The sequence below is a fragment of the Cyanistes caeruleus genome, chromosome 7 (genome assembly GCF_971803275.1).
Source record: "Cyanistes caeruleus chromosome 7, bCyaCae1.hap1.1, whole genome shotgun sequence".
NCBI lineage: Eukaryota > Metazoa > Chordata > Aves > Passeriformes > Paridae > Cyanistes > Cyanistes caeruleus.
In genome coordinates this window covers 17298067-17312209 of record NC_141707.1, presented here as the reverse complement: position 1 = coordinate 17312209, position 14143 = coordinate 17298067, and the positions used below count along the sequence as shown (strand labels likewise).

Genomic DNA, 14143 nt, shown 5'->3' with positions numbered 1-14143 from the left:
CTTCTATGACATAAAGCCTTCTGAAAATTACATTACATTTCTACTAAATAACCAAATATCCAAATAAAAGGAGCAAGAAAGCTCAGTTTAAGAAACTTCTTAAGGTTTCCCTCTTCATGGACTCATTTTCAGAAATCAGTTAGGTACAGCCCAGTCGAACAGGCAAAACTGATTCTGGGCTGTCTTTGTGCATTTATCAGAGAGATTTTGCAGTCCTGTGTTCTGAATGATTGCAGAGCACCACAATCTAAAATGGAGTTATGACCCAGTCAAAAAAACAAAATAAAAAAAAAAACAAAACCATAATCAAACAGAAAGAAACAGACAAGAAAACATCCCCTCTGGTTTAATATGAGACCCTACAGCTTCTGTATAACATGAGAAACTGATGTAACTAGAGTTTTGAGCAGCATAAGTCTATCTTACCTTATGAGACCACGAGGATTCACTCTGAGCCAGTCCCTTCTCCTCCTCTTCCGTTCTGCTCCCAGTTTTTCCAGCAGGGACACTGGACACATCCTTATTTTGGGCAAAAGGATCTGTGCTTTTCTGTAGTATCCTCCCCCCTCTGGCCCGATAGTCAGCCAGCATTCTGGCTAAGCTCTGGCTATCACGTAGATGTTCTGCTATTCTAGTATTAACCAACTCATGAGAAGGCAAGATTTGGATAGCCTTGGCTTGGATACTCCCATTCCTCCCTTGCAGTCCAGAGAGATCTCGCAACAATTGCTTCTTCCTTCTGCTCTCCAACTCCTTGTATTCCTTATTGAGGAGAGGAGACCAATAAACTTGCTCAGGAAAGTATTCCCGGGCAGGGCATCTCATGCCTTTTTCAGTCAAAAGAAATGGTTCACGGAACATCAGTACTGGAGAAATGCAGAGAATGACATCTTTCAACTCCTGCTTAAATGCTGCAGAGTAAGTTTTGAGACGATCCTCAGACGAAGTTACCTCCTCCGTGACATACAAACCAGTATCATCCTGGAGAGGATCTCTGAAGACTCTCATCTGACTCTTGGATTCCTGTAAATCATCTGCCTGTTGAAGAGGCTCTAGTGCCTGGTTATCCAGAGTGGCCAAGTGCTGGTCCATGCCATGGAGGGGCAGCGGGGATGTTTCAGGTATTGCGTGAGGTACAGAGCTGAACACTGCAAATGGTGACTCCACTTTGTGGTGCTCTTGCTGCTTGGAGGACACTGTTTCCACCTGACTGCTCTCTTGGTCACCTTTGTCAAATATACCTCTTGGTTCAGGCAAACTCACCTCATCAGAGGATACTGATTCAGAGATTACAGGCAGCTTTTCAGAGGATAGTTCAATGTCTTTGACTGCTGTGCTGAAGTCCTCACCATTGAAGAGGTTCTGTTGTTCATTTTCATCTCCTGGCCCCTCAATAAGGGAGTGAAAGGAAGTGTTTTTGGTGAGAGTAGGGGGCATGGCAAACTCATCCATAAGAAATGAGATTTCCAGCTGGGAATGATAAGCCACACAGACCATGAAGATCAGGATCTCCTTCACACGAGCCAGCTCGTACTCTGCAGCACCACACAACTTGATAGTGCAACCCAGGTGCTGGGGACACCCTTCAAAGAACATCAGGGGTTTTGTCTGATCTAGAAGCAAAACATGGGAGTTAGGATAACAACTACGGTTAATGCCTCACATACCCAAAAGACTGTAAAGGAGACTAAGAGCAAGTAACACTGGTAGCTGCAGAAATTCACATTAGTGTACTGAAATAACTTATTTTAGAAAGAAAAAAAAAAGCATTGGCTATAAATATTTCTTTAGAAAGAAATAAAAGCATTAGCTCTTGTTTTACAAAATAAGTCATCATAAAGTCAAAGTGAAGGCCACATGGAACACCCTGACCTTAACAGAATATTCTAAGATCACTGCAGACTGCACCAATGGGCAAAAGAATCACTTCCCTCCCAGGCACATTTGCTCATCCTTACAAGTCAAAAGCCTTTGACATTCTGAGGGCAATTTAAAGGCTGGAAGGGACAATGAGGAAGTGGAAAGGGAAGTGTTCAAAGACAGATTTGACAGAACTTGGAGCAACTTGGTCTAGTGGAAGGTCTACTTCCTGCCATGGCAGAGAAGTTAGAACTAAATGATTTTTAAGGCCCCTTCCAAACCTTTCTATGATTCTATGAAGAGATGCAAAGACTGCATCTCCACAAAGATCTGCATCCACAGCATTTATTTGTGCCAGTACCACTGGTAACCTGTCAGGCAGCATTTCTTCCTTCCTCCCACTGCCTAGAGGAGTTACAGAGAAAAAGGAACCCTTCTTAAAGGTGTACAATGACTGAACATGGGCAAGTGTGCACAACTTCCAACAAGGCAAATTTTGATTGGATTTGTTAAGGTAGGACCAGATAATCTTCTGAAGTCCCTTCTAACACAGGCTGTTCTATGATTCTCTTATTTCAATGCAGAAAAGCTCTTCACAGTGAAGATGATACTACAAAATCTCAGCTCTGCAATATCTTCAAGAGTTGGCTGACAAAACCCTAAGAAATCTGATGCTGCATTGAAATCCTTCCTGTTTTCAACAGTAAGTTGGACTAGACAAACTAAAGTTTGTGGGAAGAGAAAAAACAGTTTGGAAGAAAGAAACCAGTCTAATTAAAATCAATAATGCCTTTTCTTAGTAAGATCATGCTTTTCTCTATACAGGCAGTTCACTGCAGTTCTGAGAAGTAACAGAAAGAAAATGAGTAGGATGACACACAATCACACAAGGAAGCCAACAGTTCAGATCTATTTAAAAAAGAGCAAAGCATTCATCCTTTCACACACATAGACAAAGGCACATCAAGCTTTACTCACCATTGGGCAACTGAAAAACTTGCATATAAAATTTATGACAGGTCCCCAGCTGTGGTTTGGTCAACAGTTGATCCATTGACATCACTAAGTCTCCCTGGGTCATTCGACTTACCCGGTCTAACACTTGCTGTAAAAATGGAAAGAACAGTAAGAATCCACAACGCAAAGAGGACACCAAGAGGCATCCTTATCTTGCTCTTAACCTAACACCACCGTAATCTACGAAACCTCACTGAGATGCAAACTCTCTGTTAAATCCAGTCCCATAAACCCAAATCCACAATATACAAGTAAATATTTCTGGTGAGATAGTACCCTGCCTAGAACTTCTCACTTGAGCAGATCCAGATACCTCCAGGAGGTGCAGTGCAGTCAGCATAATGCTGGCTCTGCATTTGATTGTCTGTACCCTGGCTTACAGGGACAGAGGCTCTCTGGCAATAGCTGAGGGCCCACATGACTTGCTACAAATGGATATTGAAGTTAACTAGAACTAAACCAGGGTACAAGGACCCACCAAACAAGGACACAGCACAGAAGCTGTTAAGAGCTAAGGAAAAAGTAACTCTCCAGATTTGCCTGTCTTACCTTCTTGGAAGAGAACATTTGGTTAGAGAAGAAAATAAGACAACTCTTGGCTTTCTCCATGGAGTTTGCTACAAGGAGTCATTAGAAACCTCCACAAGGCCGAGTCTAACTGATCAGAAATGCTCACCGGCTTGACATTGATGACCAGAGTGATACCATGCTCTAAGAGCATGTCCTGGGCAATTCTGGACACAGTCTTCTCAACAAGGACCAAATTGGGCTGGACATCAACTATCCGCTGTACGTAGTTCTTCAAGAACTCCCTTTCCTGCAAACAGGAACAAAGTATAACAGTGAATTACTGCAAACCCATCTGGAAAATAAACCCACTTTAATGCTTAATATTACTTTTCCCTTCATTTACATACTGTCCTTTCCTATAAAACAGGGAGAACAGCTATCCAGAAAACACCATCAGCAGTTCATTGTGAACATTTTCCCACCCCACAGCACAACACTAGTTTATCAGTAATATTTTATAAGTATTTAACAAAGAAAAGGTCTATGTACTTCAGTGTTTTCATATTTAAGGCAAATCCCTGTTCACAGGGACAGGTCACCTATTTCAAAGTGACATTTTCTAGTTCATCACTCCATTAAGTTGGTGGTTGTTCCATTTATTCAAGCAAATTTATTCAAGCAAAGGCAAAATTCTGACAAAAAATAACATGGGTGTGACTCAAACCTCACCTACACTAACTTTTCAAATTTCTTCACACACCTAAACCTTATCTAGCTCTAATACTGTATAAGGAACATACAGTTCAGAAGGTCTCAATAAAAAAGTTTTCTAAAATGCTGCAATTGTGAGAATCAAAAGCTCACTTGTTCTCAGGACACATAAGCTGAGGACCCTCAGTGCAAGGCTACAAGTTTATACTGTATTTGCTGCAGCAGCTCTTAGTTAGCTTACTAGAAGAGGAAAGTTCTCTCTTTTCTATGCAATCTCACACATTCAACTCCACCTTACATGCTGAAAAAAACCACACTGATCATGATTTTGTTGGGGTTATTTTAACCAAGAACAAAAGCATACTCTCACCTGAAGTACTATAGGCTCTATGCAGGTAAACTTTGTTTCTTCTCGATAGAGGTACTCAATTGAGCATTTTAGCAGGAGAATTCTGGGATTTTTTAAGCAAGAATTCATCTAAAAAAGACACAAAAATAGTTAAAACAAAAATAAAAATATCTGGAGAAGAAGAAGTATGCAAGAAAAAGAGACAGACTTCCCACGATCCGCCCCTGCTACCCCTACCTCCCTTTAAAGCATCTCAGCTATCCCCTGCTGGAGACACAACTACACATTCTTCCTTCTTCTGAAGTTGTTACACCCAGTTGTTGGGATCTCACAGGTACTGTCCATAAGCAGACAATTCTAGAGAGGATTTCCAATCACTGCTAAGCGCCCCAAAGTCTTGATACACTTGATTCATGCACTGTCATTCACTCCTCTCTTGCCCTCCTGCCTTAAAGGCCCATTTTACTATACTGAGAACCACAAATGCCTTTTTTTGGCTAAAAATTGGGGCAATTATTAGCTGTCTCATGCTGTAGTAGGGGTAAAAAGTACATTTTTCTATACATGCATGAGGAAAGTTTCTCCCCCAGAATCTCTGGGCTAGAAAACAAAACAGATTGGAAAAAAAATGCTTTAAAAGCCATTCTTATTTGGGAGCTCAAAGCAGAGAAAGGTCATAAATCTCCTAGATGGTGAGAGAAAAAAAAAAAAACAAAAAAAGCAAGTCAGAACACTCTGGTTTCCACAACATGCATTACAGTAAGATTAATCAAGATGCATTACCTTTTTGTGTGCAACATTCTTAGTGCAAACAAATCCATTCACCACCATGGAGTCAAATTTCTTTCCACCAGGGATCTAACAAAGCAAAGAACATTTTAGAACTGTCATACACTCCCACATCTTGTAGAGCAGTAAAGCTAATACATGGAATTCCATTCCTGTTGTAGGTGATGTACAAACTTCAGCTACACCCTCAATTATCAGATGAAAGATCAGATACAGTCATGCTGGACACCTAAGTCTTTCCCTTTAAAGCCTGGCAAACTTAGGACAACATGAAAAAAACTACTGAGTTCTAGGATTTCTATACCCCTCCCAAGGGGTGCTTATTTGTTAAACCAGTCTACTGCAGCACATGACAAGGGAACCTAATTCTGACAGGCCATGAGGAGCAAATACCTTTGCACATGTCATTTCTATTAACAACAAACAAATTGTAAGGGAGGAAAACATGTAAAATAAAGAAAGAAAACCAAAAAATCCTCTACCTACCAATTGAACACAAACAGTTGACTGGTGTGCCTGCAGTCACAGGCAATCCCAGGCGTAATAACAGCATGAAACAGGTTTCTGAATAACATGTTTCAGAGGACATTCATATTACCAGCATGTGGAAATAGTAGACAGCTATGAAAAGCTTTCACCTCTGAACAACTGCTCTTTGAACCAGAGTTTTGGGAGAAGCAGGAACAAGCAGTGCTGCCTGAAGAGATGCCACAGAACTACCACCAGAATCAAAAGGCTGTCCTCAAATCTCATGTGGCTTTCAAACAGGAGTACTGCTGAGGTGAGCTTGGCCAAAGAAAACTAAGCCCAAATCTTCAGTCCTCAGTCACACTAACACCTTGGATGTTATTTTCACATCAGACTCTCAGAGGGAAGTTTGCATGCCAGAACTCCAGACTTACAGTTAAACAGTGTCAACCCTAGGCCATCTGGCAGAACTGGATACACCACTCTATAACAATTAAGTTTTCCTCTTGAAGAAAGTCATCGTACTTGGCATGGGAGGAGGTTAATCCTCCATAATGGATAGGTACAGCAAAACAGATTGCTGCACCATGTCCTGCAAGCTACTTATCCAGCATTTGGTATATCTCCAATTCAAGCAAAAAACAAGCAGAAACCAAAAAAGGAACCAAGTCATTACGGAGGTGTTAGTCTTTGCTACGTTCTGCAGCCTACAGCCTGAAAGATGAGGTCAGCCCCAGCACATCAAAGCACTTTTCACAGCATGCCAAGTTCAAGTTCCCTCTGTGCAACTTCTTCTAGAACCCCGCCTTTCCCAAAGGCCAAGCCAGCCGATTACAGTACTGAATATGCTGGGGGCAGTGGAAAGGGGACAATTCTCTTCAAACAAGGGGGTACTGCCAACAGCTGCATCCTTTTGTTTCCCTACATCCACTGCTTGAAACTTACTTTTTTGATATGGACAAACTGGCGGATATCCATGTCATCATCTCTCTTCTTGACATCTGGCCGTACCGTTTGAACTACCTGGCAGACCACGGGTACAATAATATCCCTCCAGGACAGTGACAGAGACTCATTGTATAGAAGCTGCTGAAGCAGTGCCATCATGTGGTTGTGATTAGCAGACCTATAAAAAAGGCAAAATAAATAGATTTCTCATTTAAAAAATATAAAAAATACACTGCAGTGATTAGCTGAAGTCACATTTCAGAAGTAAATTTCTTAACATTTACAGTGCGGAAGTCCTCCGAAGGAACAGTTGCCTAGAATGTTCTACAGTCAGCTCCAGTCCTGTACTCAATATATAAGCATAACAAGATAAAAAAATATATATATACTGTAAAAATGCTGCATTCTTAATGTAAATTAATTCCTTGTATTGACTACTGTAGCTCAAGTCCCACTGAAAGCTGGTGGAATAGAGTGGCTTCAGAAATTGTTACTCAAGATATGCAAATTCCTTTTTCTACATGTTTCTTACAGCAGTCTCTCCATGGCTTGTTTCTCCCCATTCTCTTCTCTCAGCAGATCCAGATTGCTGTGGTGCCAGCCTAGGGGTGTGAATAAGAGTTCTTTGGACTTCTCCTCCACCCTCCTGTTGAATAACGACTCTGCAAGAGACAAACAAACCTTGTTAATGTAAGTACATTCACAGTTGAATGCTTGTGTCTTTCTGAAAGGCTGCTTTGAAAAGGAAAGAATTTACTAAGACATCAGTCTAGGCCTTCTGAAATACTGAGTTAAGGTAGATGTCATGGTCCTCATTTTGAGGGGGACTGACACTTTCAATCACTATATTGTGTACTAACTCCTTACATGTGTTCTCTGTTTTACAGTACCAAAATTAGAGGTTATTTCAGCACAGTCTGTGCTTTGAAAGAGTTACTAGGTTATTTCCTGCATGGTTATTATGACATTATAGAGGCAAATTATAAACTTCCACATTGACATAATGGCTGACTATATTATAAGTCATTTATACTAGTAGTGTATAAATGTTCATCAAGCAAGTATGTAAACCTTCAGAGTTCCAGCTTAAAACTCCTCAGCGTAAAGCAAAATCTCTAGAAAATATTAATCTGAGGAGGACTACTGAAGAAAAAGACTCCTAAAAAACAAGAATTAACTTCTTCCAGATGCTCCACACACAAAATTAGCTGTGTAGAAGATTAATAGAAGCTACATTGATTTCTAGAAGCTACATTGATTTGGCCCTTCCTTCTGTAAAAGCTCAGTTAAAATCTGAACACAAATTTAATCCAAGACTTTATTTTTCAAGATATACAGACCTTGGCGTTTCTCCCTTATTTCTTCCTCTTATGAGTGCATCCAAATCAATAGCATTAACTGGGAATAAAAAAAGGCCCAGAAATGCATCTGGCCATGATACTGGAAAGCACATAGGTTTAAAAGCTCGTAAATGAATGTAATGGCTTTTCATTTCATAAATAGTGATACTGGTGGTGATGACAAGAAACCCAGAAAGATTTAAGAGAAGAAGCTTTAAGCTACTCTGTAGAAGCAGTGCAATTAATTGTATGACATCTTCATTTGCTTACACAGGAAGTTAAAAATCAGTTACATAAATTTGTTGGTGGAGAAACTGTGAACAGACTTGCCACTTACACTTGCTTTTTGAAAAAAGGAAAAGCTTTTATCTGAGTCTTTTTGAATGCAGGAATGTAAGAAGTGAAAGAAATTTTAAGCTTGAAAGTGCATTCAGAAAAGTCAAAGTATAGTTTATACATCAGTTTTGCCACAAATAACTTCAGATTCACAGTCAAGTAAATATTTTGAAAGGGTCAGTGCTCTATTAGAGGAGCATTAAGGAATTTCTATCATTATATTAAAAAACACAACAGCAGCATTTGAAGTTTATCCTTACCTTTAATAAAAGCGTCACTTATAGAGAACATCTGCTGTCCTCCGTTTTCAGGATTCAAGTACTCTGAAAGAAGAGAGAAGAGGGATATAGGTGGAGACAAAAAAAAAAAAAAAGACAGGTTACACTGGTGTGCCCATATGATTACAATGTACACACCCACACCAGAAGAAGCCGCATTACTCATCTAAGTGTTTAGTCACCAATTTAGCAACAGCTTGGTGAGTGGTTAAGACAAGAATATCCTCTCATTCTTGTTCTATCAAAAAATTCTATGATGTCAAGAAAATAGTGCTTATTAATGAGAGGAAACAAAACAAAACAAAGTAGACATGAGCAAAGACTGAACTAAGAGTGCACTTTTCTGACACAGACCACCCTTTTCTAGGCCTGAATACAAATGTGTTAAGGTGTGATCAGACACCATGGGAATTGCCTCCTCAGGTCTAAAAATGCAGTTTCAGAAACCATTTTGGTCACCCACTCCATTGAACCATCTCAGACTGAGGGACAGACCTGCCATAAGATGTAAGAAAAAGAAGACAGCCTGCCTGTCAAGAGCTGAAAGTCTCAAGTCTAGAACAGTTCAAAGTGTTTTGAGGAATCCATGCTGACAGAGTGCCTCTGAGAAACAAAGCAGAGCAAGACACAGATCACTTGACATGTGGGAAATAATATTGGTGCTAATATTGACAAGGTTGTGGATTCAATCCCTGTATCGGCCATTCCCTTAAAGAGTTGGATCTGATGGGTCCCTTCCAACTCAGAATATTCTGTGATATCTGTAAAACAGGATGAAGCTCCACCTACTACCCTCATTTAGCTTTCTAGATCTTGATTTTTCATGCTGACTGGGTACAAAAAGCTTGTTTTCTCCAGAAGCCATTAGCTTGTTGTACCTTTAGCTGGCTCCTTATACATAAAGGGATTCTACAATGAGAAAACAAGAGCAGTAGCCCAACTGCTTATACAACACAACTACCTGAAGCCCAAAGCCAACCCTTTATCATCTTTCCTGACAATGCTCCAGACCCATCACAAACAGAACACAAAGCCAGGCTGCTTTCAGACACCAACAGAAAGCAACACAGAACTGACAGGACATAAACAATCACAAAACTCTGAGCAGCAGCACTCAGGAGACCTCTTTCATGCCACCATTTTAAATATCTGAGCTTATTTGCTAATAGATACTCAACAGAGGATAAAGGTACCAAAGAGAAGGTACAAAGCCTCCTTTGTAGATTCCTTGTTATCTGGGATTCTTTTCTTCTCTTGCTAAGTTTAATAGTTCAGCATTCCAATAAACTACTGCTTGATAAAAGCTGGCTCACCCTCAGCATTCATTCACTCACTATCTAGAGAAAATCATGTCATGCTCTACCTACACAAGAGCATGTATACTAGCACCTCCATCCCTCTTCATCTTGCAACAGCCTCAGGGCATCAGTTCTTACTGTAAACACACTTAAATTAGGTCTGGCACAGACCCTGTGACTGATACAGCCAAAGCACAAGTTATCCCCAGCTGAAATCAAACCTTACTTATGCTCTGGACAAAGAGTAGCACCTCCAAGCCACTTCTAGATTTGTAATGATCTAGGTTCTTTCATTTAGATAATCTTTAAGGTCCCTCACAACCCAAATTACTCTATTGTTCTTTTCAATACAACTTTAGCTCCCATACCTTCCCTTCTGATTTGTTCCCAGGGGAAGTTTCTGATAAGGTAAGATACCCCTTCTTAGTCCAGACAGATAACACACCCATAAGTGTGAGTCTGAGATGGTTTAGAGTAGTTTAGGCACACTTCTTACCTCATATCATCCCTGCATGCATCATGCTCTACAAAATGAGGAAGGGGGATGGGGAAATGCTCCTGTAGCTTTTTTTATAACCTGAAAACTCAGGCACCTTCTCAAAAGAAGAACCAAAAGGGCTCCAAGCAACAGCACACTAAGCCTTGGCAAGCAATACTAAAAAAGTATCCAGCCATCTTCTCTTTCCCCCTCCTAACTACTTCCAGCATCAAAAATTACCCAAAATACCTGCTACCATGATCAAGGATATCTGTTGGGAAAGACAATTATAAAATAGAATTTCACATATTGTTAACGGTATCTCTTCAAAAACAGCAACAAAACCCCACATATAAAGTTTATCATGTAATCTCTTCCCCCAATTTAAATGGAGAAAATAATCTTACTTTGTTTCCCCTTCTGATACATACTATGTCTTTAGGCAGATGATACTATAAATGAGTCACTATTCTCAGCTAATTCCGAGTCACCCAAATTTCATGGAAACACACCAGACATTAGTCAGCCCATAACACCACAAGAAGTTCTGCCATTAGGGTACATACAAACCACTCTGCTAAAACACAGCTGGTGGATACATCACCCGCCCTTGCTTCAAAGCAGCTGACCTCTGTGACTCTGGGAAATTGCATATCCCTTAATTGTTCGAGAAAGTCATGAACTGCCTAGATCAAGGCTGACCTGAACTTCTAGCACTTTGCTGTTTTCTATTGTCACTCCTCCCCACAATGAAATTACTGGAATTTACACAGTCCTAAGGAAACTAAATTACAAACTAAAAAAGAAGGTGGTATCTTCAGTTTCATTTCATTATTTCAGAGAAAGTCAAGTCACTGTCACCCATCTAAGGACTAGCGACAACTCCAACACAATCAAGCTAAATAAGTGTGTCCATAACAGTCATAGGGAAATTACTGATGCTGACAGTGGCAAACACCTCATGTCACTGATTAACTACAGAACTCTGTTCTTAAAATAACCACCCATTTTACACAAATGCGTAAACATCCCTTTTTGTCTGTCTAATAATTGTGACAGTCTAGCATCTTAGATGGTATATTTTCTTGAATATAGCCAGGATAATCAGAAAAACAAGGTGAAAAATCTTAATATTAACTGTAATATGTAAAGCCTCTGGCTTTAATATTTATAGAATTAATTTTTAGAAGTCATGCATTTCACTACCCTAGGCACTGCAGCATTCACTGTAGGGTTTTGTCCCTTCTCACTACCCAAAAAGTTTCAGTCTGTCTATTGCCAAGAAGTGTTTCTTGCTTTTCAGGATATAAACAACTCATTTTGACTTGTTGTGCCTTGGTTAGGTCTTTTCCCTAGAGATTCTCTCTCATGCCAGGAATTATAAACACAAAAAAAATAAAAGAGGTATGGCAACTTCTCTGTATTTTCAGATATAGATTTTTCAAAAATCTACAGGATACCTACCTATCCATGGCGCACTTCCATGACAAACTTCCACCCTATCCCAGTTCTTGGCCTATTACTGGTACTATTCCCTCAAGGGAAATCCATTGTCTTGGAAGAAATTTTTACCAGTTTTCTACTATCAATTACACTCCTATAGAATAACCTGGTTACGAGACCATATGTTTCAGGAACATATATCAAATACCAGCAGAGATTCAACAAAGATACCAGAGTGCTGCCAGCATACATAATTCCAAGGCAGAAGTATTTCTCCTTTCAGTCCCTTCACCACTTGCCTTTTCTGCTGCTCTCTCACCTCTCCACCATCAAAAACCTTCTCACAGGAACAAGAGTCCTGGCTCTGAGTAGCCTTGATTTGCTCAACAGTTTCCAAGAGAGAGGCTTTCTTACATTTCCCCTTCATAATGTACTGCTCCTTGTAAAAGGAGTGAAATATGTATGAAACCAGACAAACACCCTACAAATCCTTTAACACCTGGCAGAGCCAAACTGACTACTACCTGCTTTACTGCCATCACACACTGGTAAAGCTAAACCTGCTACAGCTGGAAATTCATCGGATACTGCAGCACACCTGGGCCTCTTTAAAGCTCACTTAATCCAGAACCCCTCCCTCCTAAAAGGAATTCATTGGTGTATCTCCCTCTCCCCAGCTGTCCTTCCCTGTAGATGCATTAGCTTTTCATTTGATTAGGGCATCAGCTGGAAACAAATTGAAAGGAACCAATAATGAGCTGGTGTCAGTAGTGCTGAGATCAACTTTGGATCAACTCAAACTTTTGACATTAACTTGAACTTTTGAAACTCTTCTGCTTCTCTCTTTGGGGGAAAATAAGGAATTAAATGTCTTTCCTTCTAGGCATATTTTTAGCAAACAACAAAAGGTGACTACAGTAGCCATCAATAAATGTCCCCTCTAATTTGTCTCATTCTGCCCCACATGTCTAGCAAACTTGGAAAGTCAACTGTGACCACTTTTCCTCCCTGTCTTCGGAGACCATTTCAGTTCCAGAATATGCAATCTGTATGCAAACTTAAGGATGCTGTTCCATTCTGATTCATAGCCACACAAGAGACCTGCTAGACTTTATAGAAGAATGAATTAATTAGGAGTACAAAATATTTAACAATGAATCATCTTTTAAAGTCAGAAACACTGAAAGGGTGGGGTGATACAATACTTAAGAAACTACTTAGAAGCCACCAAAGATCCAAGTCTACAAAGCTGAGGTAACCTTACGTAAGGAAGCAGAGCAAAGACATCAACTACTACCCAACATGTAAAGCAACTAAAATATACTAGACCCAAGCCAGTGGCAAGCCCCAGTTTCAGACAGCCCTTGCATCATTTAGAGAATGCAGTTGTCAACAAGCAGGCACATTATTTCTTCCATAAGGATGTTGCTTATAGCGTCTTTCAATTTAGTACTTCTTTAGGGGAAAATCCTTTCAAAAGCAGTCTTCAACACTGAGTATTTGATTTCTTCCTACTTAAGTGGATGATCTCTTTTGAAGAAATACTATGTATATGGATTAAGTTAGGCCTTATTGTTCAGCAGTAAGATTCTTCTGTAAAATGTAAGCTTATTAAGGTACAATTTTAAGTCAGCACAGAACTCTTCCAAGTTAATCTTGTTCTTTTGTTCTCTGGGGTTATATTTCTTGCTTGCCTTTTTAAGTTCCATCTCCAATTGTAGAGTCACATATCAAACTGGTTTATGTGTGGCTTATTTTTCCACCCCAGTTAGCCAGAACACATATGTGTATCTGTCTATTATGAATGGGCAAGAGACTGCTTCAATGGCAAAGAGAAAGTCACAGGGGAAGTTACACACTCTGCAGAGAAGGCATTTCAACAGGTCTATTGAGCCTCCTCAGAGGTGAGCACATCAAAACTGCAAGCAAGTGCCAGTTAAAGATGACATTTTCCCCTCTGTAAGACAGCTACATAAGCAGTGTCCAAATAAGTCAGTGATATTAGGGCCAGCTCTCCATCATGTGCAACTCCAGCTGGTGACTACCTCGTACCTTTTTGGTCGGCAGGGTGAGGGGGCACATGTGGGTACTTGGAGTGCTTCTTGATATGGAAGTTCACGTTGTCCAGCTCCACGTTCAGGCTGATGGAGGCGGCCGAATCACTGTCCATTGTGGACTGGAAGCTGCTGACTGAAGTGCGCTTGCTAGGGCTGGCGGAGTCTTTTAGTGTTGGGTGAGGGGGAAGATACAGGGAGAAGGGTTCAAATGGGTATTATGAGGGTACCAGAGAGGAGAAAAATTGTCTTTAATACATAAAG

At 40.3% G+C, this 14143-nt stretch overlaps 1 protein-coding gene across 19 annotated transcripts in view; it reads right to left on the bottom strand.

Moving 5' to 3' along the window:
* PIKFYVE (phosphoinositide kinase, FYVE-type zinc finger containing) overlaps nucleotides 1-14143 on the bottom strand; it is a 63887-nt gene that overhangs the window by 24062 nt on the left and 25682 nt on the right. For 11 of the 19 annotated variants that reach the window (XM_086897568.1, XM_086897575.1, XM_086897569.1 and 8 more), the window contains 9 exons: nucleotides 13878-14045; nucleotides 8589-8651; nucleotides 7185-7314; nucleotides 6650-6830; nucleotides 5231-5305; nucleotides 4469-4576; nucleotides 3554-3694; nucleotides 2839-2965; nucleotides 427-1613 (listed from right to left, as the gene is read on the bottom strand). In XM_086897568.1, coding sequence (XP_086753694.1) covers nucleotides 427-1613; nucleotides 2839-2965; nucleotides 3554-3694; nucleotides 4469-4576; nucleotides 5231-5305; nucleotides 6650-6830; nucleotides 7185-7314; nucleotides 8589-8651; nucleotides 13878-14045 — 2180 coding nt within the window. The remainder of the gene's footprint in view (nucleotides 1-426; nucleotides 1614-2838; nucleotides 2966-3553; nucleotides 3695-4468; nucleotides 4577-5230; nucleotides 5306-6649; nucleotides 6831-7184; nucleotides 7315-8588; nucleotides 8652-13877; nucleotides 14046-14143) is intronic. The other 8 variants (XM_086897576.1, XM_086897581.1, XM_086897578.1 and 5 more) reach the window with 1 other exon arrangement.